The 27,908-nt window shown below is 43.0% G+C and overlaps 1 protein-coding gene across 2 annotated transcripts; it reads right to left on the bottom strand.

The window, feature by feature from the left end:
* On the bottom strand, positions 1 to 27,908 carry LOC127509957 (60 kDa lysophospholipase-like). 2 transcript variants are annotated; one of them, XM_051889372.1, is made up of 12 exons: positions 26,860 to 27,907; positions 18,823 to 18,906; positions 18,232 to 18,358; positions 17,107 to 17,219; positions 15,672 to 15,857; positions 6,634 to 6,744; positions 6,104 to 6,223; positions 4,775 to 4,879; positions 4,350 to 4,513; positions 3,626 to 3,703; positions 2,872 to 2,925; positions 1 to 581 (listed from the first exon to the last, which is right to left on the bottom strand). In XM_051889372.1, exons 1-11 carry the CDS (start codon positions 26,932 to 26,934, stop codon positions 2,919 to 2,921), a joined length of 1,170 nt encoding a protein of 389 aa, XP_051745332.1. In that variant the 5' UTR covers positions 26,935 to 27,907; the 3' UTR covers positions 1 to 581; positions 2,872 to 2,918. The 2 variants fall into 2 exon arrangements, with proteins under 2 accessions (XP_051745332.1, XP_051745331.1); XM_051889371.1 differs by lacking the exon at positions 2,872 to 2,925 and having other exon boundaries at positions 26,860 to 27,908.

The raw sequence follows: 27,908 nt of genomic DNA, 5'->3' as shown, positions 1-27,908 counted from the left end.
TTATTATATATATTAATATGCATTATTTATTATTAACCAACCAAATCATTTGCCAAATAGTCACATATCAGTAACAGAGCAATATAGCATTAAATTTCACATTCCTTGCAGTGAATTTATTACGATGACATAAAATAGTGTGATCAAACATACAGGTAATACAAAAACAATTCATTACTTCATCCGTGAACATGATTTGTGAATTTCATACTTCTCTGTATGGTGAAATCTCTCCTTCATAGCATCATCAAGCCTCACCTTTGTAATTGTTTTGAAAATGTGACCTCTGGTGGCGAAAACTTACATAGTGTACCTTTAATGTATCAAATAATGAGACTAAGTTTGATACTTGCATGTCTCGCCCATTTGAAATAAACTGTCCTGATGCAGTTTGTGGAGGCTCCCGTTGATCTTTGCTGATGTTGTCTTGATGAGAGAGAATTAGTTGGAGTCAGAGGATCTTTGGTGGATGGAAAGTCAAGGCCGCAGCCTGGCACAAGCTTGAGGGTCTTCAGACGTCTTCTAGTTCAGCATCAGAATTCAAAGTTCTCTCCTGGAATATTCGGGGTCTGAAAGCAAGACTTGAAGAAAAAGATCTACTGAGAATCTTTGCAGAATATGACATTGTGTATGGAAGATAATTAATGCCAAATGTTTTTGAAACAAAAGCGCTTGTTGAATTGCACTAATTGAAAACAAATGCGTTGCATTAACCATGCTTGCATTTTAATGCAGGCTGAAATTCAACATGGTTGTATATTTAAGCTGTGAATATTTCAATTCCCAGCATTTCACACACATTATTAAAAATTCAATAATCAATATTCACCTTTCAGATTTCACTTCACAATCATCCAAAATCCCGTTTGTGGCACAGCAAAGTGTCGTGAATCATCTCTAAGACTGACACTTAAGATTTAATCCTACACTTAACTTCAATTACTTGAGATGCTTGATAACTAACTTTTAAGCGCAGCTTTGAGCCAAGAATTTTTTTACTCTTAAGTCAATTCTTAGCAGTGTTCTTGTGAGTAATTCTCAGAGGCTTGATAAATACGGGCCCAGATCTCTAAGCTTTTTTTGCAGTTTTTTTTTTGTTATTAATTACAAGTAATTATTATGAATTATTATAATTATATAATTATTAATTAAATGTATATAAACAATAGAGATTTATTAGTTTGTAAAATTAAATTGCTACAAATGCTGTTGAATGAGCTTACTCAATACTACATCCATATTCTTGCACTATTTCACACATCCACCTTTGTAAATAACATTTTGAATTGTTTTCCTTGAATCATTTATTTTTATTGCAGAAGGCAATGATAACATCAGCATAGAAAAAAATAACAATAGATGCAAATTAAATAAACTGCTTTAACATTTCCAGGCACAGTAGGTATACCTAAAAGCAGCATTCAAGTAAAAATGGAATAATCAAATGGAAAAATACATTTACATGAAATGTTAAATTTTTTTTGTAATTTACTCTTTTTGAATACATTACTAGATATGGAAAAAAGAGTGACATTTCAGTGACCCATATATACATACATATACACTATATTGCCAAAAGTTTTGGGACACCTGCCTTTTCGTGCACATGAACTTTAATAACATCCCATTCTTAATCTATAGGGTTTATTATGGAGTTGGCCCACCCTTTGCAGCTATAACAAACTCTTCTGGGAAGGCTTTCCACAAGGTTTAGGAGTGTGTATGGGAATGTTTGACCATTCTTCTAGAAGCACATTTGTGAGGTCAGGCAGTGATGTTGGTGAGAAGGCCTGGCTCACAGTCTCCGCTCTAATTCATCCCAAAGGGGTTTTATCGGGTTGAGGTCAGGACTTCGTGCAGGACAGTCAAGTTCCTCCACACCAAACTCGCTCATCCATGTCTTTATGGACCTTGCTTTGTGCACTGGTGCGCAGTCATGTTAGAACAGGAAGGGGCCATCCCCAAACTGTTCCCACAAAGTTGGGAGCATGAAATTGTCCAAAATGTCTTGGTATGCTGAAGCATTAAGAGTTCCTTTCACTGGAACTAAGGGGTCAAGCCCAACACCTGAAAAACAACCCCACACCATAATCCCCCCTCCACCAAACTTTACACTTGGCACAATGCAGTCAGGCAAGTACCGTTCTCCTGGCAACCGCCAAACCCAGACTCGTCCATCGGATTGCCAGACAGAGAAGCGTGATTGGTCACTCCAGAGAACACGTCTCCACTGCTCTAGAGTCCAGTGGCGGCGTGCTTTACACCACTGCATCCGACGCTTTGCATTGCACTTGGTGATGTAAGGCTTGGATGCAGCTGCTCAGCCATGGAAACCCATTCCATGAAGCTCTCTACGCAAAGTTCTTGAGCTAATCTGAAGGCCACACGAAGTTTGGAGGTCTGTAGCTATTGACAACCAGAAAGTTGGCGACTTCTGCGCACTGTGCACCTCAGCATGCGCTGACCCTGCTCTGTGATTTTATGTGGCCTACCACTTCATGACTGAGTTGCTGTTGTTCCCCATTGCTTCCACTTTGTTATGACACCACTAACAGTTGACCGTGGAATATTTAGTAGTGAGGAAATTTCACGAATGGACTTATTGCACAAGTGGCAACCTATCACGGTACCACGCTTGAATTCACTGAGCTCCTGAGAGCGACCCATTCTTTCACAAATGTTTGTAGAAGCGGTCTGCATGCCTAGGTGCTTGATTTTATATACCTGTGGCCATGGAAGTGATTGGAACACCTGAATTCAATGATTTGAGGGGGTGTCCCAATACTTTTGGCAATATAGTGTGTGTATATATATATATATATATATATATATATATATATATATATATATATATTAGATTTTGTTACCTACCTGTTTGGTACTGAGCCGCCTGTTTTAAGAACTCATCCTCCTCACGTCTAGTGGCTAAATGTGAGAAAAGCCCATTAATAAAAGTTTACAGCAGGGGTGTCCAATCCTGCTCCTGGAGGGCCACTGTCCTGCAAAGTTTAGCTCCAACCACAATCAAACACACCTAAACCAGTTAATCAAGGGCTGTGCCCGAAATTGTCCCCTATACCCTTAAATAAGACACTAGTTGAGGGGACAGCCATTTGTAGTGGTCTCTGAAACCACAGTGGATGTTATTGAGTGCACTCCTTCAATCCCATAATGCTCTGCAATAATGAGTGTACAACTGATGTACTCATAATTCATTGTGAGGGTCATGCCGAATGAATTGCCACGTCTCCCTTCTGGCGCACTCAGTGTCCGAATTCGCTCGCTTGTTTTCATTCACTGCTTCAAATATACTATATATTAGTGGAGTAATGTAGGGAATAGTGAATGAGGGTAAAACACAGCTAAGATCTCACTTGGCATTCTAGAAACTTCCAGGCAGGTGTGTTGAGGCAAGTTGGAGCTAAACTCTGCAGGACAGTGGCCCTCCAGGACTGAGTTTGGACACTCCTGGTTTACAGGAAGCATCATCTTTATAGCCAATGCAACACTGAATGCATCAAATAATCTCTTGTATCTCCATTCATACAGTTATAAGAATAAAATGTCACTGAAGGCATCAAATTATTTTTTCTGTATTCTGTATATGTGTGTATGTAAATGAGACCTGCTTCCAGCATCAACCATGTCATCCTGGGAAAAATGAGCTCCATTCCTCCTTAGCAATTCTACAACGTCCTCATGCCTACAGACATAGAAAAATGACATATAGAGTCACATGTGTTTAATTGACTTCACCTTACAGGTCACCTGTTGTGTATAATGGAAGAAAGAAGGTCATATTAGCTGTGTCCCAATTCAGAGGCTGCATCTTTCGAAGGCCAAATGCGTCAGCAGCGTGACGAAGGTTATCTCAATATGAAGGCTCCTTTGAATGAGGCTTACTAATGCGTCCTTCTGTCCCTCTGCCACGAAGGATAGAACAAGTGGATTTTTTTTTAAACAAAATGTTTGATTACACTTTTAAATACAAGTACTGGGTTTCAAATTAATATTACTCAAACGAACTTATATCTTCCTAAGATGCAATTTTATGTTTATAGTCAAGTCACAAATTAGTTTTGTCTCTGAATTAGTGCAAAGCTATTGTTTTGGAATGAGTGTGAGTAAATGCAATGCTAACTATGAATGATTATTTGGCGAGTTGCGTCAGAACAGACTTGCTGTGACTCATTGATGGTTTGCAACCTCCAGTTTAAAACCAGTGGTCTAGATCGCCTTAAAGACTGTGTGTGTAAAAAACACAGCAAATAGTTAAGTCAAAACTTTGAAATTATGGCAATTACTTTTTGTGGACCCAAAAAGCATTTGGACACTTAAACCAGTACTACCTGAAGCGTTCAGCATTGTGAAGTGGTGTATCACCAAAGCGATCTTTGGCATCGACATCAGCCCCTTCATTTAGCAGATACTCCACCACATTCAGATGCCCCTCACATGCAGCGACGTGGAGAGGAGAGCGGCCATCATAGTCTGCCATGTTCAAGTCAGAGCCCTATATAGAAAGATATGAATCATAACCAGTATCTTGATTTGCTAAACTGCATTTAATACTGGAAACCAGCACAGCTGACATGTCTGCATGCTCCTGGACCATTTTTAATATAATAAAAAATATTCAATAACAAAAAAGTTGCAGGCATACACTATCACAAACTGTAAAAAGTTTGGAATAGGCTGCATTTATTTGATTCTGCTTTTTACAGGTAGTGTTAATCTTCAAAAATGGGTGTCCAAACAGGTATCAATATCTTACCATTTCCCTTATGGCCTTTAAAGTGTCAGTGTCTCCGATCTTAGCAGCACCGCAGACCAGAGTGGGAGTTAGTGCATCTCGTATGGCGTCAAGCTCCTGTGAATGCTTCATCACATCATCATAGTTTTCATTAAAATACAGGGCACCAAACCTGAGTACGAGTGTACACTATATAGGGGCTTTCGCACCAGGTAGTTATAGGAACTCAGTTATAGGAACTAGCCACCAGGGTGATCCCTGAACTGAATCTTCCCCTAGAGCCATTTTATTATGTAGACGTACATATAAGTTATGCGACTAAAAGAGCAAAAAGGAGGGCTAAGAGACGAAATCTCATACAACTTTCAGTGCTACATATCATTGAGTCTAAGAGAAGAACACGATGCTGCAGACAAAGGCGACAGGTAAATGCTAACATTAGCTTTCTGTATGTTAGGGAGTAAAAGTATATGTAATCCGTGGAGTAAGTATGTACAGTATGGCATGCGTTCAGCCAATCAGCATACACTTACGTCACTGGTAGTTCCTATAGTGCTGGGTTCGACCTTACTCTGAAGTAGGAGCTAATTTAGTCCCCCCAAAAGGAGTTCCTAGAACTAAAATCATTCCTGCGGTGCGAAGAAAAGCCAGTACTTCCAAAAGTTATATCTATGAAAACTGCGAAAGCTCCTCATGTACACTGTACGAAACACAGCAGTTTTGTTACAAAATGATTCAGTGATTTTGAACGAGTGAATGATTCAATGACCCATTTATAAGGACAGGTCACTGCATCCGAAATCACATACTTCCCTACTATATAATATGTGAAAAACAGTAAGCCAATAGAGTAGTACTGTATGTCCAAATACATAGTAGTCAGAAAAAAGGCGACCATCATGGCCAACTACTTTCTGAAGTGCACGTTCAATGGACACTTTACTATCCCATGAGGCCACAGGAGAGGATTTGTGAATGGGGGATTTTGCTGATAACAGTAATTGGACGATATTTAGTGCTTTTGTAACTTGGCTGGTTAGGACTGTCATGGACAGCTGACTCCCAAAAATATTCTTCATATTCTGTGCAGTGGGAAGTTCACAGCAGTGACAAAAATGAACTTTTACATTTAAACTGATTTTAAATGGACTTTTATACATGCATGTTTTTCCAACCTTATTAGACGTATGCATGATGTTTTGAGTCAAATTTTTACATTTATTCAATGAATAAGGAAAACTGGGATTTAATTTATTTATTTTTATTTTTTTGTTCATTAATAATCACACACCCCTGTTTGTTTAAAGTGAAAAACAAAGTTAGAAACAGAAAAAGTGCAGGTTACATTACCTCGTTACAGCTAACGTTGAGGGACTTGGCCAAGATCTGAATAAAGCGACTGTCGCGGAGAGAAAGCTTTGCTCCGTCCAGATCAGCGGTCATCTCACCTCGCAGGTTACGACACAGCATCTTATGAACAAATAACATGTTTGATTAGGTTATTTAAAATGGGTAATAATTATTATCAAATCAAGTAACATGCCAAAAAAAAAAGACTGTATCAAGGTCAATAAATCTCTTAAAATATCAACAACAACAAGAAATGATAAAACTTACAATGCTTTGCGAAGAGTAAGTGCATGAACCAGGCTTTTTATAGACATGGCGAACAAGCTAATGAGAAACAGCTGCAGACAATCAGTGCTGATATGGGGCAAAGGATGCTGGGGAATGTAGATGGGATGGTAACAGTCTGTGATGGAGTGGAGTGCCCCCTGGTGGCCCTCAAGGGCACTCCAGCTGGTGATTGTAACAGGTAATGTGTGTGTTATTGACCCAAATGTGGTTTAAATGTATTTTTTAAGAGACATTTTCCATACCTTCTTCTTCTCTTCTAGACTGAGATCTTTTTCCAGCACATAGGAGAGTTTTGAAAGAGCGGCTTCTGTGGTCATATCAAACCCAGCGACCAAACCGGCATCACTCAGAGCCTGAGAGGGAATATTATATTACACACTGCTGGAATACCCCCACATAAGGCCTTTAAAGGCACAATGTGTAATTTTCGCTGCTAGAGGTCACTTATTCAAAACAAAGGCGTAGCTTGATGAGGCAGTGAATGAGTGTGGAATCATGGGAGTTGTTGTCTTCACCTCCACAGCTGATGGAAAGCAATCTATTAAAAGCTACGATTAAAATTAAGTTAAATGTTCGCCTCCTTCTTCCCCGAACTTTGTTACAGTTACATTCGATCACTTAAATTAACATTATTTTATTTCATTCTAATGAAATAGATGCGAGTTCTGATTTACTAATCATATAGGTCACTTTACTTGACAAATTAAAATTGAATTTAATCAGGGAAATGCAGCACTGTTTTACTTGGTCAAAACAATCATACTAAAATACATTTAAGTGTGTTGAAAGTTATGTTATCTGATTATATAATATTATATGATGGAGATGGAGAAAATGCTGTATTACTGTTACTGTGGCTATGTTAACCAATTGACAAAATAGCATTGTCTCAGAGGCGTGGTACAAACATGTTATACTTGCAGTAAATCAAGAAAACAAGCGATTCAAACAATAAGACTAACCGTGTTGAGCTATATAACAATGAGTAGCTTTCTGTCGATTAAAAAGTATCCAAACAGTTGCTCACCTGTCTAATAAAACACATAATATACTAAAGCGGGTTTCTACGGAAGTAAAACTGGAAATCGAGGGTAATGCGGATATGATGTCGTTGACAGACAACGTAGTGACACGGAACATTACACTGGTTCAAATAGCTGATTTCCAGTGGTGGAAAGAGTACTGAAAATTTGTACTCAAGTACAAGTACTGTTACATTGCTGAAATAATACTCAATTACAAGTAAAAGTACTGACGTCAAAAAAGTACTCGAGTAAAAGTACAAATTACTCTTCTCAAAAACTACTCAAAGTACTAAAATTACTAATTACTTTTTAGCCGGTGATATTTAATGAATTACCAAACAATATTCAATCAATTAGTAGAAAATAGCTACTTTCAACAAAGCACTTTCACCTTATTCATGAAGTGCATGAATCAGTGGTCACAATACTGGAATTTCTAACTTCAGTACAATACCTTGTAAATGATCAATGTTTAGCATCATTTTAAATACCAATAATATTGATCAATTACCATTACAATAATCTCACTTAAATATTTGCTCACTCTGTGTATTTGTGTCTTTACAATAGGGTAACTTTGTTGCAATAGCTCACATGCAGCACAAAAAAACTTGATTTCAAACTGAATTGAATTTACAAAAAAGACAAGTAAACAGTCAGTAATAAAATAAGAACAAATAAAACAAATTACCTGAATTCCGTTGAAGTATATGAAATATAACAACACTGAATTTTTATATGCCCTGTATCTTAAAGGGTTAGTTTCAACCAAAAATGAAAATTCTGTCATTAATTACTCACCCTCATCTTGTTTCAAACTCCTAAGACCTTCGTTCATCTTCAGAACACAAATTAAGTTCCCTTTCAGTCGGTCACGTTCGACGTACGTCAGTAGTGACCGACGAATTGGGATATCGCTAGAGAGCCCTATCAGCTTCGAGTGAACTACAACAGGCCAGTTGGCGTGCGATATTTGCATAATGCGCACCACCCCCGCCAGGTGGTATAAATAGGGGAGCAGATGCCATCGCACTGTCTTTCGCTTCGGAGCCAACCTGTGTGTTCCTGCTATTAGTCTGAGAGTGACTTCGCAAGCCTTTGAAGAGCTTTTGTTCTACAGTGCTGGCTTTATGGCACCTTACAGCGAGGCTGCGAGCTTTCCCAGAGTGAGCTTCTCGAGCTGTTATACAGCTCTCAACTGCTGTTTTCACAGCATTATTTGCCCCGTTTGGTTTGCGATTTGGGCCGGTTCCTCTGTGTGTGTGACTCAGGGAGTGAAAAGTGTACCTGCAGTCACATCGCGGCTGTTCCCTGTGTGCTTCGGCACAAAGAACAAGAGCTTCTAAAAGAGCTTCACAGACAGACACTGCGTCTTTTTCAAGACGTCATTCTGTCGGTGCGTTTCTGGGTTGGTCGAGGCCGCCTCCCATGTTGCCGTGGCAACCCAGCGCGTTGTTCGGCGCTCTAGATGCGTGGTCGAGACTCGAGTGCCTCAAATGAGGTGGAGTCCCCTCACCTATTCCCCGATCTAGTTTCTCTTTCTGAATCAGAAAAGTACTACTTTTGGTGAATAAGCCAGGGTGACCAGAGGATCACAGTGGGGCAATACCTGCTGAGCCAATCTCCGTGGGCCCCCCACTCCTCTAATGCATCACAAACATGTTGTGACTGTGTTCGTGGGTGGTTTATGTTTGGTAAAAACATGGCCACGTCGGCGCTCAGCGCCATGTGTCGTTCAGTTAGACGACCACGTTCACTGTCCCACATGGCTGGTAGCTTCTGGGTGGATTGCTGGTCCTTCTCATGGGGGACCTAGCATCTTAGTCAGGGCTCCAGCAGAGGATCAGATGTCGACTGCTACATTGGAGAGAGGGTTGTTGGGCTCTGGACATGAAGATGAGGCTGAGCGTCCCACGGTTGTGATGTGCTCATGCTGAATCAGATTCAGAGTTAACGACCATGCTTTCCCGGGCCCCTGGGGGCGTGGTGCGACGCATACTCGCCTTGCCCCGCCCCCTGTCTTAGCCTGGAAGTGCATGAAAAACTTGGCAGTTTGGAAGCCTTTTTTGGTGCCAAATATGGAACGCCAAAAGGGTCATAATCTGCATTAAAAGTTTTTTCTCTCTCACTACCCTCTGTGGTGGGGTGGCAGTGCTACGGGCACACCACCTCTGCCCTGCATGGGTCTTGGCCCCCGGCAAGTCTGTGGAAGGCCAAAGCACTCATTGCATATGGGTAGTTCTGAGTCGGGGTTGAGCTACGCATGATGTAAGTCATAGCGCAGGCCCCTGGCCAGACAATGTCCACCATGGTGGTCCGGAAACACCCCTGGCTAGCCTTGCAGAGGTGTGTCATCGTCTAAGTATGCTTTCTCGATGCTCTCATCTCACAAGCTGGCCTAAAATCCAGCCCGCTCAGCCCGCAGCCAAGCCACTTGGCTAGCGAGAAGCAGTCCTGGAGAAACAGGTGACCTGGAGCTGAGGTAAACAGTTCTTCGGGATACGATGCTCGCATCGCTCCCTCCCCGGAGGAGGGCCGGGTGGAGAATTTTGGTTTGTTCCGCCGCTGGCTCTCGGGAAACCAGCGGTACCCACGAAGTAGAACTGTTTTCTAACCCTCCAGGTCCCAAGAGGGCGCGGCTGGCAGTGCGCGAGGCCCCACCTCGCCACTCTCAGCCCCCTCTCACTTCGCCAGCAGGTCCCAGTGTGTTGGTCGAGGCCGCCTCCCATGTGGATCTGCATGTCCTGAATCGGTCCCCTCACAGGCTGCCGTTCAAGATGCTCACGCAGAAGTGCATTTTCAAATGCATCCGACCCCAGGATTGGTTTGTAGCAATCGACCTGAAGGACGCGTACTTTCATGTCTCGATTCTGCCTCGTCACAGACTCCTTCTACGGTTTGCGTTCGAGGGTCGGGCATATCAGTACAAAGTCCTACCCTTCGGGCTGGCCCTGTCGCCCCGCGTCTTTACGAAGGTTGCGGAGGCGGCCATTGTTCTGCTCAAGGAACAGGGCGTTTGCATCCTCAACTACCTCGACGACTGGCTCATCCTGGCCAGCTCTTGGGAGCAGTTGTGCAAACACAGGGACATGGTGTTAGCTCACCTCAGCCGGTTGGGATTCGGTCGCCCGGACTGCGCGCCTCACAGAGGAGCATGTCCAGTCAGTGTTGACCTGCCTGAGTACGCTCAAGCGCAGGACAGCGGCCCCACTGAAACTCTTTCAGAGGCTCCTGGGGCATATGGCATCCTCAGCCACAGTCACGCCGCTCGGATTGCTTCATATGAGGCCGCTTCAACACTGGCTCCGCGGCCGGGTCCCGAGATGGGCGTGGCAGCGTGGTACATTCCGTGTCCCCGTGACACCGAACTGCCGTCGCACCCTCACCAAGTGGTCGGACCCTTCGTTCCTGCGGGCTGGAGTTCCCCTCGGACAAGTGTCCAGGCATGCTGTGGTCCACACAGATGCCTCTGCCACGGGGTGGGGGGCCACGTACAACGGGCATGCAGCATCGGGTCTGTGGACGGGGCCCCAACTGCATTGGCATATCATTTGCCTCGAGTTGCTAGCAGTACCTCTTGCACTGGGCCGCTTTCAGGAGCTGTTGACAGACAAGCACGTACTGGTCCGCTCGGACAGCGCTGCAGTCGTTGCGTACATCAACCATCAGGGTGGTCTACACTCCCGCCGTATGTCGCAACTCGCCCGCCATCTCTTGCTATGGAGTCAGAAGCATCTGAGGTCGCTTCGTGCCATTCACGTCCCATGCGCGCTCAACCGTGCAGCCGACGAGCTCTCACGGCAGCCTCCGCCTCCGGGCGAATGGAGACTCCATCCCCAGGTGGTTCAGCTGATCTAGCAGCGCTTCGGCGAGGCACAGATAGATCTGTTCGCCTCCCCGGAGACTGCCCACTGCCAGTTGTTCTATTCCCTGACCGGCAGCACGCTCGGCACGGATGCCCTGGCAATCAGCTGGCCCCGGGGCCTACGCAAATATGCGTTTCCCCCAGTGAGCCTTCTCGCACAGCTCCTGTGCAAAGTCAAGGAGGACGAGGAGCAGGTCTTGTTAGTGGCTCCATACTGGCCCACTCGGACCTGGTTCTCGGACCTCACGCTCCTCGCGACAGCACCTCCCTGGCCCATTCCTCTGAGGAAGGACCTCCTGACTCAGAGACGGGGCACCCTCCCGACCTGTGGAAACTCCATGTGTGGTCCCTGGACGGGACGCGGAGGTTCTGAGTGATCTCCCGCAAGCGGTCGCAGACACTATCACTTCCGCTAGAGCTACTTCTACGAGGAACCTCTATGCGCTGAAGTGGAACCTGTTCGTCGAATGGTGCTCCTCTCACCAAGAGGACCCCCGATCATGTTCGGTCAAAGCCGTGCTTTCCTTTCTGCAAGAGGGCCTGGAGCGAAGGCTGTCTCCCTCCACCCTCAAGGTGTATGTTGCCGCTATCGCCGCACATCACTATGCATTTGATGGTAAATCGCTAGGGAAGCACAATCTGATCGTCAGGTTCTTGAGGGGGGCGAGGAGACTGAATCCTCCCCGGCCCCCCTCTGTACCCTCTTGGGATCTGACCCTGGTTCTTACATCTCTCCGGGGTCGTCCCTTCGAGCCTTTGCAATCAGCTGAGTTAAAAGTACTGTCCCTAAAGACCGTCCTCCTGGTTGCATTGGCCTCGCTCAAGAGGGTAGGGGACCTGCATGCATTTTTGGTTGACAAATCATGCCTGGAATTCGGGCCCGGTGACTCTCACATTATCCCGAGACCCCGGCCTGGATTTGTGCCCAAGGTTCCTACCACTCCCTTTCGAGATCAGGTAGTGAACCTGCAAGCGCTGCCTTCGGAGGAGGCAGACCCAGCCCTAGCTTTGCTCTGTCCCGTCCGCACTCTGCGCCTGTACGTGGACAGAACGTGAAGCTTTAGGACCTCAGATCAGCTCTTTGTCTGTTACGGAGGCCAGCAGAAGGGAAAGGCTGTCTCCAAGCAGAGGATGGCCCATTGGATAGTGGACGCCATCGCCCTGGCGTATGAATCCCAGAGGAGTGGCCTCTTCCTGGGCACTGGCGCACGGCGCCTCGCTGACAGATATCTGTAGAGCTGCGGGCTGGGCGACACCTAACACGTTCGCTAGATTCTATAGCCTTCGTGTAGAACTGGTATCTTCCTGTGTACTCGCTTCCACCAGCCGGTAGACACGAAGAGCCCGTTCTAGTGTCAGCTTGCAATGCCACTCCCGCCCCCTGGGCCGGATACGTGCATCCTTTTTACTCCAGTCGAGTTCCCCGCTTGGCGAACCCTGTCGAGTTCCTCCGCCTCCCCCTTCGGCTCGGACATTGCGGAGTGTCTGATGCCAGGCCAAACCTCCGCTCCGACGTTGACGTTTGGCTGGGTTCCACATGTCGTGACCCCTCCACATGAGTGGTCCCATGTGTGTATTTGTCCACGGTCAACTCCCCACGGTGAGCCCGTGTCTTTCCCTTAGCAGGGAAAGCTCTGCTGTCACCTGTCAGATGAGTCTCCCCCTACCCAGGTGGAGCCATCCCAGGGACTCCATATGCGTACTGCCCACGGCCAGTCCATATGTGTACTCTCCATGTAAATTCCTCCCCTACGGGTGGGTAGTGGTCTCCGCAGCATCCCCTATGGGTTCGCTTCCCCAGTGTAGTCTAGTTTACTTAGTGGGTATGTCGGAACAGCAGTAGACTCTCTCAGCGTCAGCTCGCCCCCTTCCCCGTCCCACTGGTGCGCCGGGTGGCTAGAGCTTGCGCTGGGCACTGGAAGGGGTTCATACTGTGGCGCTTTATTTGGGATCCCAATTCGTCGGTCACTACTGATGTACGTTGAACGTAACCGACTGAAAGGGAACGTCTCAGTTACGTATGTAACCCTCGTTCCCTGAAGGAGGGAACGGAGACGTACGTCCCGTCGCCACAGTTGCTGTATCCTCGCTGTAGTGCGGACTAGGTTGTCTCCTCAGCGAAAAACAGTGCAATGGCATCTGCTCCCCTATTTATACCACCTGGCAGGGGCGGTGCGCATTATGCAAATATCGCACGCCAACTTTATTGGCCTGTTGTAGTTCACTCGAAGCTGATAGGGCTCTCTAGCGATATCCCAATTCGTCGGTCACTACTGACGTACGTCTCCGTTCCCTCCTTCAGGGAATGAGGGTTACATACGTAACTGAAACTGAAACTGAAATCTTTTTGATGAAATCTGAGCGCTTTCTGACCCTCCATAGACTGCAACGTTATTACCACTTTTTATGGCCCAGAAAGGTAGTAAAAACATCGTTAAAATAGTTCATGTGACTACAGTAATTTAACCTTAATGTTATGAAGCGACCAGAATGCTTTTTGTGCACAAAATAAACAAAAAAACCCACTTTATTCAACAATTTCTTCTCTTCCATGTCAGTCTCTGACACTGTTGACGTAGTAAACACAGTGCAGCACTTCCAGGTTCTACGTCAGAACGTTGGCTCATTATTGGCCGGCTTCTGCGTCAGCATCACACGCATGTGTCGTGGTGCTCACATGAACAGCGTCAGAGAGTGACACAGAGAGAGGAAATTGTTTAATAAAGTCGTTATTTTTGTTTTTTGCACACAAAAAGTATTCTGGTCGTTTTATAACTTTAAGGTTGAACCACTGTAGTCACATGGGCTATTTTAACAATGTCTAGTAAAGACATTGTTAAAATAGCCCATGTGACTACAGTGGTCTTTCTGGGCCTGCAAAAGTTGCAATTACGTTGCAGTCTGGGGTTAGAAAGCTCTCGGATTTCATCAAAAAATATCTTCATTTGTGTTCTGAAGATGAACGAAGGTCTTATGGGTTTGGAATGACATGAGGGTGAGTAATTAATGACAGAAATTTCATTTTTTGGGTGAACAAACCCTTTAAGAGCCATATAATATGTTGTTTATTTAGATAAAAAGAACATCAGAATGTTTTGACCTGTAATATCTGTATGTAGTGATGCAGTTAGACAAACTAGGTTACTTATGTACAAATCATACAAATGCCCCATTCTGAAACATACATTTACATTGTAAAGAAATAAAAGATCCACCTTTGTTTGTTGAGACTTTCTGGTGCATTTCATTTATAGTCAATAAGATTTCCTGTAGCACTTTCATTGGTCAGGGCTGGAAGTATATTCTGATTGTTTGATAACTTTTGGCAACATTTAATTTAAGAGAAGGGAGAGATTCGCGATTGCACACTACACAGAGCGCGCACTCATCTGAGTGAGAGGAGAGGCAGTTCACTTGTATATTGAGAGCTCGCGTCGTTTTCTGCCATTACATGAATGTGCTCTCGCGTTACAATAATGCGCTTTCGACATTTGTAATTAAAATACACCATTGAAACCCGCGGGTATAATTAAAATTATGCGCAATACCTGCAATCCTGTGTTGTAACTGAAATGAGTGACAGCAGGAGGAGGCAGGTGTGTGTCAAACCAAAGTCCCTTTAAGACAAGTCATTTCACTCGGCGGCCATCTTTGAAACGCCTCTTGGGCATTCAAGTGCAGCTCCTATTTCTTTGAATGGGGAAACATCAAATTCTCCAAAGCTGTTTGCCAAGCTTTCGATTAAATTTCATATTTGAAATCACCAATGAAATCTGACAACAACTGTCTCATAAATTTTGTTTCTAAACGCTCGAATCATGACAAAAAAACAGTATTTTTCAGGCTAGATCAAGCTAATGCGCAGACCTAAATGCACGTCTCGCGTCTCATTTCGGAGGCGCGCGTCTGACTGTTTCTATAGGAACCGGAGCTTCTAACGGCTGCTGCGGTGACGCGATGACTTTACCAATCGGCGATTGGCTCTTATTTAGAAGGCGGGACTTATTCCACCATATTGCGCGTTGCACTTTCTCCCATTCAAAAACAATAAGAGTGATGCATCTTGTGTTATTCTCTTTGGTCAAACTCGCTGTCGGGGAGATGAGAGAATGAGAACGCTCCGTAAAATTATAGAATAAAAAAAAATGTACTCAAAGTACAAAAACCCGAAAAAACTACTTAATTACAGTAACGTGAGTAGTTGTAATTCGTTACTTCCACCTCTGCTGATTTCTTTGGATTTAAATATTGTTGGAAACATTTGGGATAATGCAAGTACACACGTATATAAAATATGTAACATTGTTCTAGTGTTTTTTTGGATATTTTAAATATTTGAATTTTTGGATATTTGAATTTACATATTGTGCCTTTAAGCAAACTCCCATACCTGGCCAGTGGCGTATGAGGTTGTGACCGTGCCCCGGAGGCACTGGGTGCAGTTGATCATGATGAGACCTCTCTCTGTCGCTTTACGGATCTCATCCAGCAGCTCGGTGTCATCGTCAGGGGCGTTACCGCTGCCGTAGGTCTCCAATACGATCCCAGCCATAGGAGGCTGCAAGAAGGCCTTGACCTGATGAGAAAATGGATCTCATTTAAACATTCTAAAAGTTCAGCCAAAAATGAAACTTGGTTTCATTATTTAATTAAAATTGTAAAAAAAAAAAATACTTAAGTCGCAAAAGAATAAATGAATAAATAAATAATTACTTGCGACTTGACTTGGACTTGTGAACAACTGACCTGAGACTTGACTTGGACTTAAAGACACGTAAAACACGTGTCATTTTGATACAGCATTTCCGATTATGTTCTCTCTTTACTATCCCACATGACAGGATGAAACACAACATTTTTCTATTCATTCTTAATTCATTCATTCTCTGTCAATATGTGCCAGCATTATTATATTGTGCGTGATGCATCTGAAGGCACACATATTGTTCATCCATTGGAAAGGTGCTGTTATATAAATGAACAACATACAGTAGCATTGGGAAAATTAGGAGAATTCCGCTCATAAATTGGGCCAGTAGTACCTGTCACTCAAGTGACCACGCCCTTAATTATGCAGAACTTAAGGCTTAATATAATTAAGCCATGACAGTTGTCATGAAGGGCAAAATTAGCTATATAGATGAAAACCACAATTTGTACCAGCTGTAAACATGTTTTTTTTTTTTTTTTTCTGCTGTAAAGTTGGGCATTTTAACATGTGGGTCAATGAGATTCTGCTCTCTTTTGGAGCCTGTCCCTAACGTTTATGAATTGCAGTTTAAGTCACTTCCGTATTGGCTTCAAGAGAAACTGGGGGATGAAACTGGGGGTTGCCGCTTGGTTTACACCGACATGATGAGTTGTGGGTGGGACCTTGATATCGTGGCTCCACTTCACACTCACTACTGCACAGACTTGAGACTCCAGATGTCAGCGCCATATTGGTACACTGGCAGCTTCACTTACTACAATGGAAGAGAGTGAATGGGCTTTCGTCCATCTTTTTTTACAGTCTATGGTTTATGCACGGGTTTTATTACCCGTATTTTCTCGTGGTGACTGTTGTCCCTGAATTCCAAATAGTAATGTTATTAAATTTAGTGTGAAATTAATAGTTTTTTTATTGTGAATAAAAATTAAATGAATGATTTAAGTAATACTTTGTGTGCTTTATTAGACATATTAAAGTAGAAATCAGTTTTGATATTTCAAAACACTATTAATAACTAACTGAAAGAACTGTTGCTAAAAATAGAACAAAGACTTGAGACTTGACTTGACTTGGCCTTTAGGGTCTTGTGAACATGTCTGCCACATGGCCTTACTTTATCAGCAGTGATTCCTGGGAAGAGTCGCAGGAGACCCACATTACGGTTTAGTTGTGTGTTGACAGTGAATCTGGCAGTTGTATTGGCTCGCCACACAATGTCCCAGTTAACTAAAGAGTAAAACATAAAACATACTCAAAACTACACGTCTGAATAAAATAAATAACACTGCATCATCACTAAAAAGGGAGTTGCAATGTGACATAATATACTATTAAAAATGTAACTTTTCTTAATAATTTGTGCGTAGTCATTACATGTGCAGTTTTTATAAACTAATATTAATTTTGAATCTACACAAGACTAATATTTGTACAAATGATTGAAAATTGAAATCAAATTTATTAAAAACTAAATAGACATTAAAAAAAGGAAAAACCAATAAAAATGACAAAAACACAAAACAAAAGTACTAAAAATGTAACTAAAATGTAAAAGAAAGTTTTAATTAATTTACCCATCCCCATGTCATACAAGATGTCATGTCTTTCTTTCTTCAGTCGAAAAGAAATTAAGGTTTTTGAGGAAAACATTCAACAAAAGAAGATATTTTGAAGATTGTTGGTAACCAAACAGTTGATGGGCCCCACTGACTTCCTTTTTTTTTTCTTTCCATACTATGGAAATCATTGGGGCCCATGAACTGTTTGGTTACCCATATGTAATGAAGGCCAGCTAGTAAGAGCTGTGTGAGTAAACCTCACTCCCCTGATCTCAAGAGGCACTCTAACAGATAACACTAGAGACTGCGGTCTTTAGCCTCCTTGTTAGAACGTCTGCCTCCCACACCAGAGACGTGGGTTTGAGGCCCGCACAGAGCAGGCGAGTAGGACCTAGGGGATTACGCTTATACTTCAAAATATCTCTTGTGTTCAGCAGAACAAAGAAATTCATACAGGTTTGGAACAATTTGAGGATGAGTAAGTGCCAAATTATTGTAATTGCATTAAAAAAAGCAACCAATACATAGTGAATTTCTATGGCAGAAAAAAGTAAAAGAATAAAAAAATAAAATAAAAAGAGTAAATTTTGCGTGAATTTTCATTTTTTTTGAAAACTATTTTATAAATAGACCCATATAGGACTAAGACTGTGTATGAATGTTGGCAGAAGAGGAATCACTTTTGATGTCGACATTGCATTGTGCTAATGGCGGCAGGTTTGGAGAGGTAAACGCGTTAAAGCTCCCAGGGTCCACTTTGGTGACACGATTGCCCCTGAACAGCTTATGATGAAAATACAGGCAAACCTGTGAAGAAAGACACAAAGGGCTTTTTTCGTGTCCATTACTCAATTTAAACTGTTTTATAATACATTTTTATAACAATAATAATTATTATAAAATGATTACCAATAAATTCATAATAAAGTATCTTTATTGTGCTTCATTGGCATGATAGAAACAAAATAAACTGCAAAACATATAATCATCTCAAAGGACACTTAAAACCACATTTAATCAAATATTACTTCCTGTACTTTATTAAAAAACTACCTACCATATTTTAAAATTAAATTATTTAAATGCTAAATAGTTTAAATGCTTAAAGTAATTGATAATGAAATTCTGTCAACTATTTTATAACTGCAGTCCTAACATTCTCAAAACACGAGTCTTAAAAACATCACAAATATTGGGCGGTATCTTGTACATACTGCATTTGTAATGGCTACAAAGGTGTCACTCACAGAGAATTAAAAAAATAAACTCACCTCAGGGATGACATACTGTCCTGCTATCAACAGCGCCCCCAAGAGGTTCTCTCTCCCATCATTCCTCATCTCATAGATGGGCACCTGCAACATACAAGATGGTTGTGAAGCTTATAGTTAAGTTAACATGATTTGATGACCACTAGTTAAATGTTAATATTACTTTAAAGGGGGTCCTATTATGCTTTTTTCCTATTAAACTTTCTTTAGTGTGTAATGTTGCTGTTTGAGCATGAAAAAAGTTACAAAGCTCAAACTCCCTCCAGCGGGAGTAGTCTTGATTTTTCTTCCGAGAACAAACACGTCACAATATCCCTCATTTATTTAATTCCCACCCAAGACATGTTCAAAATAAAGGGGCAGGGTCTGGTTAAGTTAGGGGGCGTTTACATGACACCATTTTCAACTAAAAAAGTAAAACTTTTTATACATTTTGTCCGTTCATTTACACGACAACGGCGTTTTGGGTGCCTGAAAACGCAAACTTTTGAAAACTGCTTTCAAAGTGCAAGTTTCAAGTGCAAGTCTCCATGTAAACAACAAAAAACTTGAATCTGTGGAAATGATGACGTCATGCACATGCGTATTACATGTTCAGTCTGTAGTGATTCATCGCCATCTAATGGCCTGGCAGGAGAATACAGCGTTTTTAGTCGATTTCGTGGATCCGTGTGAATGAGGATCATTTTGACAATGATGTTGTCAAAGTAAAAACTTCTCCATTTTAAACGTATCATTGTCGTGTAAACGTACCCTTAGTTAGTAGTGTGTTGAAACACGCGGTTATGGTAAGGGGCGGAACATTTCCGAAACATGCTTGAAGCATTTAATTTGCACGTTTCAGAAGGAGGGGATTCATAGAGACCAGGGGCCGTATTCAAAAACATTTTATCTTACCACTAAGAGTTCTCCTAAATAGCAGTAAAAGTTCTTAGCTAAGAGTTTTCTCTTAAAACATATTCACAAAGCTGCTGAGACCAACTTTTACTAAGGAATAGAGAGAAGTCTTAAGATAAGAGTAAGGGCCGGGTTGACCTCGTCGCTATGGATGATGTCAACATGCTTACTAACTATGCACACAGTGATTGGCTGATGGGGGAGGAGTCTCTGTCAGCGATTTAATCATAGAAATATTGTAGAACAAGGTATCCTGTTTCCATATTCAAATAAAGATCTTAAATAAAAATGCTGTCATATTCAAATAAAGATTTTAAAATGTAGGCTAAGTGTCACTAATTAAACAAGTAAGACATTATTTTCTTTTTATTTATATACACCATATTGCCAAAAGTATTGGGACACCCCTCTACATCACTGAATTCAGGTGTTCCAATCACTTCCATGGCCACAGGTGTATAAAATCAAGCACCTAGGCATGCAGACTGCTTCTACAAACATTTGTGAAAGAATGGGTCGCTCTCAGGAGCTCAGTGAATTCAAGCGTGGTACAGTGATAGGTTGCCACCTGTGCAATAAGTCCATTCGTGAAATTTCCTCACTACTAAATATTCCACGGTCAACTGTTAGTGGTGTCATAACAAAGTGGAAGCAATTGGGAACAACAGCAACTCAGCCACGAAGTGGTAGGCCACGTAAAATCACAGAGCGGGGTCAGCGCATGCTGAGGCACACAGTGCGCAGAAGTTGCCAACTTTCTGCAGAGTCAATAGCAACAGACCTCCAAACTTCATGTGGCCTTCAAATTAGCTCAAGAACTTTGCGTAGAGAGCTTCATGGAATGGGTTTCCATGGCCGAGCAGCTGCATCCAAGCCTTACATCACCAAGTGCAATGCAAAGCGTCGGATGCAGTGGTGTAAAGCACGCCGCCACTGGACTCTAGAGCAGTGGAGACGTGTTCTCTGGAGTGACGAATCACGCTTCACTGTCTGGCAATCCGATGGACGAGTCTGGGTTTGGCAGTTGCCAGGAGAACGGTACTTGTCTGACTGCATTGTGCCAAGTGTAAAGTTTGGTGGAGGGGGGATTATGGTGTGGGGTTGTTTTTCAGGGGTTGGGCTTGACCCCTTAGTTCCAGTGAAAGGAACTCTTAATGCTTCAGCATACCAAGACATTTTGGACAATTTCATGCTCCTAACTTTGTGGGAACAGTTTGGGGATGGCCCCTTCCCGTTCTAACATGACTGTGCACCAGTGCACAAAGCAAGGTCCATAAAGACATGGATGAGCGAGTTTGGTGTGGAGGAACTTGACTGGCCTGCACAGAGTCCTGACCTCAACCCGATAGAACACTTTTGGGATGAATTAGAGCGGAGACTGTGAGCCAGGCCTCCTCGCCAACATCACTGCCTGACCTCACAAATGTGCTTCTAGAAGAATGGTCAAAAATTTCCATAAACACACTCCTAAACCTTGTGGAAAGCCTTCCCAGAAGAGTTGAGGCTGTTATAGCTGCAAAGGGTGGGACAACTCCATATTAAACCCTACAGATTAAGAATGGGATGTCATTAAAGTTCATGTGCACTTAAAGGCAGGCGTCCCAAAACTTTTGGCAATATAGTATATATTTAGCCTACTTATTTTCAATGGTTTATTTTTGGCATTTAGCCTTTTTATTATGATAGGACAGTGAAGCAAAGTGGTAGAGAGAAGCGAAGTGGTAGAGAGAAAAGGGGATGGGATCAGGAAAGTTCCACGAGCCGGAACTGAACTCAGGTCACTCAAGTTGCCCACAAGGCTATCAGTGCTGACGATAGGACATTATTTTCAACTTGACTGCAATGTTTTATTCTTTATCATTTAATACATTTTCCTTTATTTCACCACAGATTAAAATCTATAAGTAAACCAGAAACCCCAAAACTGAGCCTCAGCAATCCGCCCAAAGACCCTGTACACAAGTAAGGCAGGTGATAGAGCCTTGAGTACTGAGCCTTTTCTTCATAAATGCAATAAATATTCTGATTTATAGATTTTAATTTGCAGCAGTTTATTTTTTTTACACAAGGGTTTGTTTTACTCGTTTTTTTGCAGTTCCTGACTCTGTTGTTTTCGCTTGCAACTTACTGTCCACAGGCTTGCAATGCTTTTGGCCGCATTTCAGCGGGAAAAAAAAAGTGCCAAAAGTGTTAGTGTGGAAAAATGGACGTAAGAAGAATACAGATCATATTTATTTTGCATTAGCATAAAGCTGCAGTTTCACAATACACGATTTACACTTACAAAAACAGCAAAATGCTACAAATCTGTTTTTCTTACACTTGAAAGATGATTTACACGTCCACAAATCTTACCCTGTGCATGCAAATTTTTTATGCATTATTTTTCCTTCATAAAGAGGCACTCTTTGGTTTTCAAATATGATAACTATTGTGCTCACAGAATCTGACACTGCTGCTTTATATATAACACATTTCCTGTTATGAATTATGATACCGCTTGGTTCGTTGGTCTGCTGACCACATAGCAAATTTTTTTCTGGCCCAGCTCCGGTCCACAAATCCCCTTTTTCCACACCTGAGCCTTATCTACACTGTAAAAAAATCGTGTTAAAAAAAAACAAACAAAAAAAACAGTCAATGACTGTCAGCTACGGCTGCCAAACAAAAAATAAGTAAAATTAAAGTAAATTATCCTAATTTAAATTAAGTGCTAAAAACACTGTTACTTTACAGGTATTTCCTGAATTATTACTAACAAACACATTCACTGTAAAATGAGAATCTCTTGCAGTTAACTACATGCATGAATTAATGAAACTATATGTTACTGCCTCTTAAATGAAGCAACATGCAGCATAACACTAATGTTTACTGGCCCATCCTGGACTGAAGCACAGGCTCTACTCTTCAGCACAATGGTGACCAACCCTGGACCACAACCCTTTAAATCCCAACAGAACATTAAACACTAACAGATCTCACCATCTTCACTTATTACAATCCAAACTTTACTTTATTCATTCTCAATTTCTTATTGAGAATTATCAGAGGTTTTTGATGTTAATGTTTTATTGAAAATAATAAAGTTTGGTCACTATTATGGTGATCAGTATTTGCTTTAGTTGTGCTCTTGACCTTTGACTTTATAACATTAGTTTTTCTCTGGCTGCTTAAACTGTGTGTCTCTGATACATATTTGACATAGCAAAAAAAAAAAAAAAAAAAAAAAAATGCAATAGCAACTCTGATCAGATAATGTTGGTCACTTTTTATTGATGGTGCTGTCATCATTTAGTTGCCTGAATCACTGTTACCAGAGTCTAATCTCTGATTGAACTGTTTAATGTTAGTTGTTCATTTTTTCATGCCAATACTACTGCAGAAATTCCTGAAGTTCTATGATACTATGAAAGATTTTAAGTCATTATGTAGAAAATGTTTTGACAGGATCATGTAAACTCACACAGAAATAAAGAATCAGAGTATGAATTGCAAAAAGGGTGACAATCAAAAAAAATATTCAGATCAACTCTGAATGTCACAAAACAAGAAAAAGCTTTGTTGATTGTCACCATTGTTGAGATTAGTATGTTGATTATTGATGTCTTTGTGCACCTAAAAGACAAAACTCAAAACATTTTCTGTATGACTTAAATTCAGAATACCAGATTATCATAATACTGATGGCACAATAACACAAGGCTACTGTAAATGGTGTGAAATTAACCGCTAACATACACCGAGATCTGACTTTAAGTGATATCAGTGAATCAAGCCCCTACATGATGACGATATCATCACCAATACATGACCAACTTCATCTGATGAGATTTTGTCCTGCATTTTTGCCATAAAAAATGTGTATCAGAAACATACAGTTAATGCAGCCCAATTAAAACAAACACAGATCACCATAATGATCACCAAACTTTTTTTCCACAATAAGACATAAACACCTAAACCTCTCAATAAGAACTTTTGTATGAAAGAAATAAAGTCAAAATGGATTGTAATAAGTGAAGATGCTGAGATCTTGAGAGATCTGTTAGTGTTTAATGTTCTGTTGCTGCCAGTCATTTGAATGAATTCAGGAAATACCTGTAAAGTGTTACGTGTTGGTATTGTAGAGACGAGGCGAATACGGAAATCCACAATAATAAGGGTATTTAATCAATGAAGGAGCAAGAAACACAACCATACACATTTAGAATAACATTAGAACTGACAAAGGAGTGCAGGGAGTGAGTCCAACTTAAAGGGAGTGCTGACGAAGACAACAGGTGCAGGGAATCCAGGGAAATGGCGGGAAGGCTGATGAGGGAAGTGAAAACAGGAGTGGAGCAAGGAGGATTCTGGGAAACGGAGTACGGGAAGGCGTGGATGTGACATTACCTCCCCCTCCCCGGAAGGCGTGTCCTCACGCCTCAGATGAAACAGCGGGGAGGGGGGGTGGGCGCCCTGGAGACTTACAGGCAGGTGCGGGGGGTGCAGGCGGGTGTGGAGGTCTCCAGGGCGGTACTAGGTCCTTGGCCGTCATGGGGTCTGAAGCTGTGGGTGGCCATGGCGGGTCAGGGACCGTGGGCGGCCACGGCGGGTCAGGAGCCTTGGCAGGCCACGGCGGGTCAGGAGCCTTGGCAGGCCACGGCGGGTCAGGAGCCTTGGCAGGCCACGGCGGGTCAGGAGCCTTGGCAGGCCACGGCGGGTCAGGAGCCTTGGCAGGCCACGGCGGGTCAGGAGCCAGGGATGGCCACGGAGGGTCAGGAGCCTTGGCAGGCCATGGCAGGTCTCCGAGCCCACCCCCATCTTTCCCACCCACGGATACCCTTCCCCCCCAAAAAAATATTTTTGGAGACTCGGGGGTTCAAAGGGCTCGCGAGCTACCGGAGTGGGTTCAGCAGCGGTTGGGGTGGGCTCGGCGGCGGCGGCTGGGGCCGGAGCGGCTGGCTCGGCGGCAGGAGCCGGAGCGGGCTCTGGGGCGGGCTCGGGAGCACGTGGAGCGGACTCGTTGGCAGCGGGAGGGGAATCGTTGGCAACCGGGGGCCGACTCGTTGGCAGCTGGGGCGGACTCGTGACAGGCTGGAGCGGGCTCTGGGGCTGCTGGAGCGGGCTCTGGGGCTGCTGGAGCGGGCTCTGGGGCTGCTGGAGCGGGCTCGGGAGCATGTGGAGCGGACTCGGCGAGGGCTGGAGCGGGCTCGTGGGAGGCTGGAGCGGGCTCGTGGGAGGCTGGAGCGGGCTCGTGGGAGGCTGGAGCGGGCTCGTGGGAGGCTGGAGCGGGCTCGTGGGAGGCTGGAGCGGGCTCGTGGGAGGCTGGAGCGGGCTCGTGGGAGGCTGGAGCGGGCTCGTGGGAGACAACTGGGGCGAGATCGAGGAGACTTGGGGCAGGTTCAAGGAGGCTAGGAGCAGGTTCAGTCCAAAAGTCTATTAGCCAGTCAACCTCCCTTGGTGAGGGCTCAGACTGGGCGACAAGCTTTGTAGGGGGTTCTGGCTGCTCAGCGGCAGAATCCACTGGGGACTGGGGCTGTTTTGCGGCCTTCTTGGGCCGTCTGGACTTAGCGGTGGACTTTTTCTTTGCCGGCTTGGGGTTTGGGTCCGGCAGGACACCAGGAGAACACCCACTGGAGGGGTAGACGGAGGAAACCGGCGGTTGGCGAACTGGCCAGGCCACCTGTATTTCTGCGGGGACTGAACGAGGAAAACACGATTCTTTTTGAACCTCTTCAATTACAAAATCAGAACAATTCAGAAAGAGAATCAGATTAATTGTCTCGACTAGGGAAAAAAAACGAATCATGTTCTCGTCCAGCCCCGCTAGAAAACAAGCGTTTAACGGGGCATCTGGCCAGTTCACCAAATAAGCAAGCTCTGTAAATTCCTCCACATACCTCTCCAGCGGGCGACCGTCCTGCCGGAACCCACACAGGCGATCCTCCGCTGAAGCTTGCTGGGGAGACTCGGGAACCAGGAATAATCCCATACTTTTTGTAGATTTCCAAAGGTAAGGTCAGTTCTTCTTTTACGTGTTGGTATTGTAGAGACGAGGCAAATACGGAAATCCACAATAATAAGGGTATTTAATCAACGAAGAAACAGAAAAAAACAACCATACACATTTAGAATAACATTAGAACTGACAAAGGAGTGCAGTGAGTCCAACTTAAAGGGAGTGCTGACGAAGACAACAGGTGCAGGGAATCCAGGGAAATGGCGGGAAGGCTGATGAGGGAAGTGAAAACAGGAGTGGAGCAAGGAGGATTCTGGGAAACGGAGTCCGGGAAGGCGTGGATGTGACATAAAGTAACCGTGTTTTCTGTAAAACATCTAAGGAAAATTTCTGTTAAAATTATTTGCACTTTATTTAAATGAGGATATTTTACTCTAATTTTACGTTTTTTGTTTGACAGCTGCTGCCAGTCATTTTTTTTTTTTTTTTTTTACGATCAGTAGTGAGAATGGAGATAAATATCCAATACAGGAATAAAATATGGTGTATTTTTATGACAGCGTATTAATAAAATTATGCCCCCGTGATAAACAAAATTAATGAAATATTAAATGATTATGGTTAAATGATCACATAAATTTTAATCAATTCAATATTTTAAACTGTAGTATTGTTTAAAATTAATCTTTGAAATGCCAAGTCATAACAAATGAAACATTATCATTACAAATTAAATAAATTGTAAATCAGTCAACTGCATTAAAGTGCACTTAATTGGCTTAAGGTCACAGTCTTGATTTGGACCAGATGATCACTGGATTGATCTGGGCCACACTCCTCCCACCAGCATTCGGCCCTCATGTTGTTTGCCGTGATCCATGCGGTGCCATCACTGCCACACATGGCCCAGCTCTGGCTGACAGGATACATGCCATTGCGGTCAGGGGGCCAGCAGTGCCAGCTTGAGGACACATTCAGGCAAAGATCGGTTGCTATGTGGGTGGGTCGGACTGGTTCTTACCTCAACCAAACTGCCTCAGAGTTTGATTTCATTCAGACAGAGGCCTCTCAGAGGTCTCACCAGGTTCAGAAACAAACGTTACAAATGAGCCAGGTGTTCTTTAAAATACTGTTCTTTAAAATGCTCAATTTGTGCAACACAAAGGTGAGTAAATTGTCCACTTAAAATGTGTTACCTGTGAGCCAGTGAAGATGACAGGCTTTCCCAGATTCTCACACATGAAGGATAAGGCAGAAGCGGTGTAAGCCATGGTGTCTGTGCCGTGCAGGACGACAAAACCATCATATTGCTCATAGTGTCTCTGTGAACATGATGGAAAAATCTTTGAAAATCTCAGTACTGATTTGACATACCAACTAAAAAAAAAATGTTGACCTGTTCACTGATCTACCTTCAAGAAATTCGTTTCAAGAAAAGTTCCTTTTTTTGTAAAAAAAAAAAAAAATTCAGAATCAGATAGTTCTGTTCACAAATCAGTATTTAAATCAAAAATCATTTTTGCGTCAATGGAAGAGTAAATGTTGTGAAGTAGCAGACTTCAGACTTTGCTCATCACTTTGGGCTGGTTCATAGTGTTATTGTAATGAAGAGGGGAGTGCTGGGGGATTTTCCATAATTTAAGAACAGAGAGTGACCAGATTAGTATGACCGGTCTTAATTAAAAATGGACGGCATATCCTAAAACCACACACATATTCATGCTGCTGTTACATTGGGCCGCCTGTGTTAGTAGCACAGATGAGCTAATAGAGCAATAGATCTAAAAGATTTACCAAAAAAAAAAAAAAAAAAATCCCAACCCACATGACATCTACTAAAGACATGAAGGAGGGTGCAGCCCAGGCCTTGTTTAGCAGTGTATGAGCTATAAAGACCCTTAAAGTGCCCCTATTATGCTATTTTAAAGGTTCCACTTTTTTAAGGTCTCCTACAAAAGCTTTACATGCTTCCAAGGTCAAAAAACACTTTAATTTTCTCACAATATACATTGCAGCATCACCTCTTTTCTAAATGGCTCGATCAAAAATACAGTTTCTCTTAACCCGTCGTTTCCAAGAGCCTACTTCAAATATGATAACTATGTGCTCATTTACAGAATCTGACACTGCTGCTTTATATATAACACATTTCCCGTTATGAATTATGATACCGCTTGGTTCTGTTGGGTCGGATTGCTTCTCACCTCAACCGAACCGCCAACAGAGGCCTCATTCAGGCAATCTC

This window comes from Ctenopharyngodon idella, chromosome 3 (assembly GCF_019924925.1).
Source record: "Ctenopharyngodon idella isolate HZGC_01 chromosome 3, HZGC01, whole genome shotgun sequence".
In the NCBI taxonomy this organism is placed as follows: Eukaryota; Metazoa; Chordata; class Actinopteri; order Cypriniformes; family Xenocyprididae; genus Ctenopharyngodon; species Ctenopharyngodon idella.
This window is presented reverse-complemented; position numbering and strand designations above follow the sequence as displayed.

What these genes read in the sequence shown, in the direction of transcription:
- LOC127509957 (XM_051889371.1), bottom strand. Translation starts at nt 26,934, where the DNA reads ATGGCTTACACCGCTTCTGCCTTATCCTTCATGTGTGAGAATCTGGGA. An exon ending in TCATCTTCACTGGCTCACAG is followed by an intron (nt 18,907 to 26,859) that starts GTAACACATTTT and finishes TGTATGTTGCAG; the next exon opens with GTGCCCATCTATGAGATGAG. An exon ending in CCTCATACGCCACTGGCCAG is followed by an intron (nt 6,745 to 15,671) that starts GTATGGGAGTTT and finishes ATTCCCTCTCAG; the next exon opens with GCTCTGAGTGATGCCGGTTT.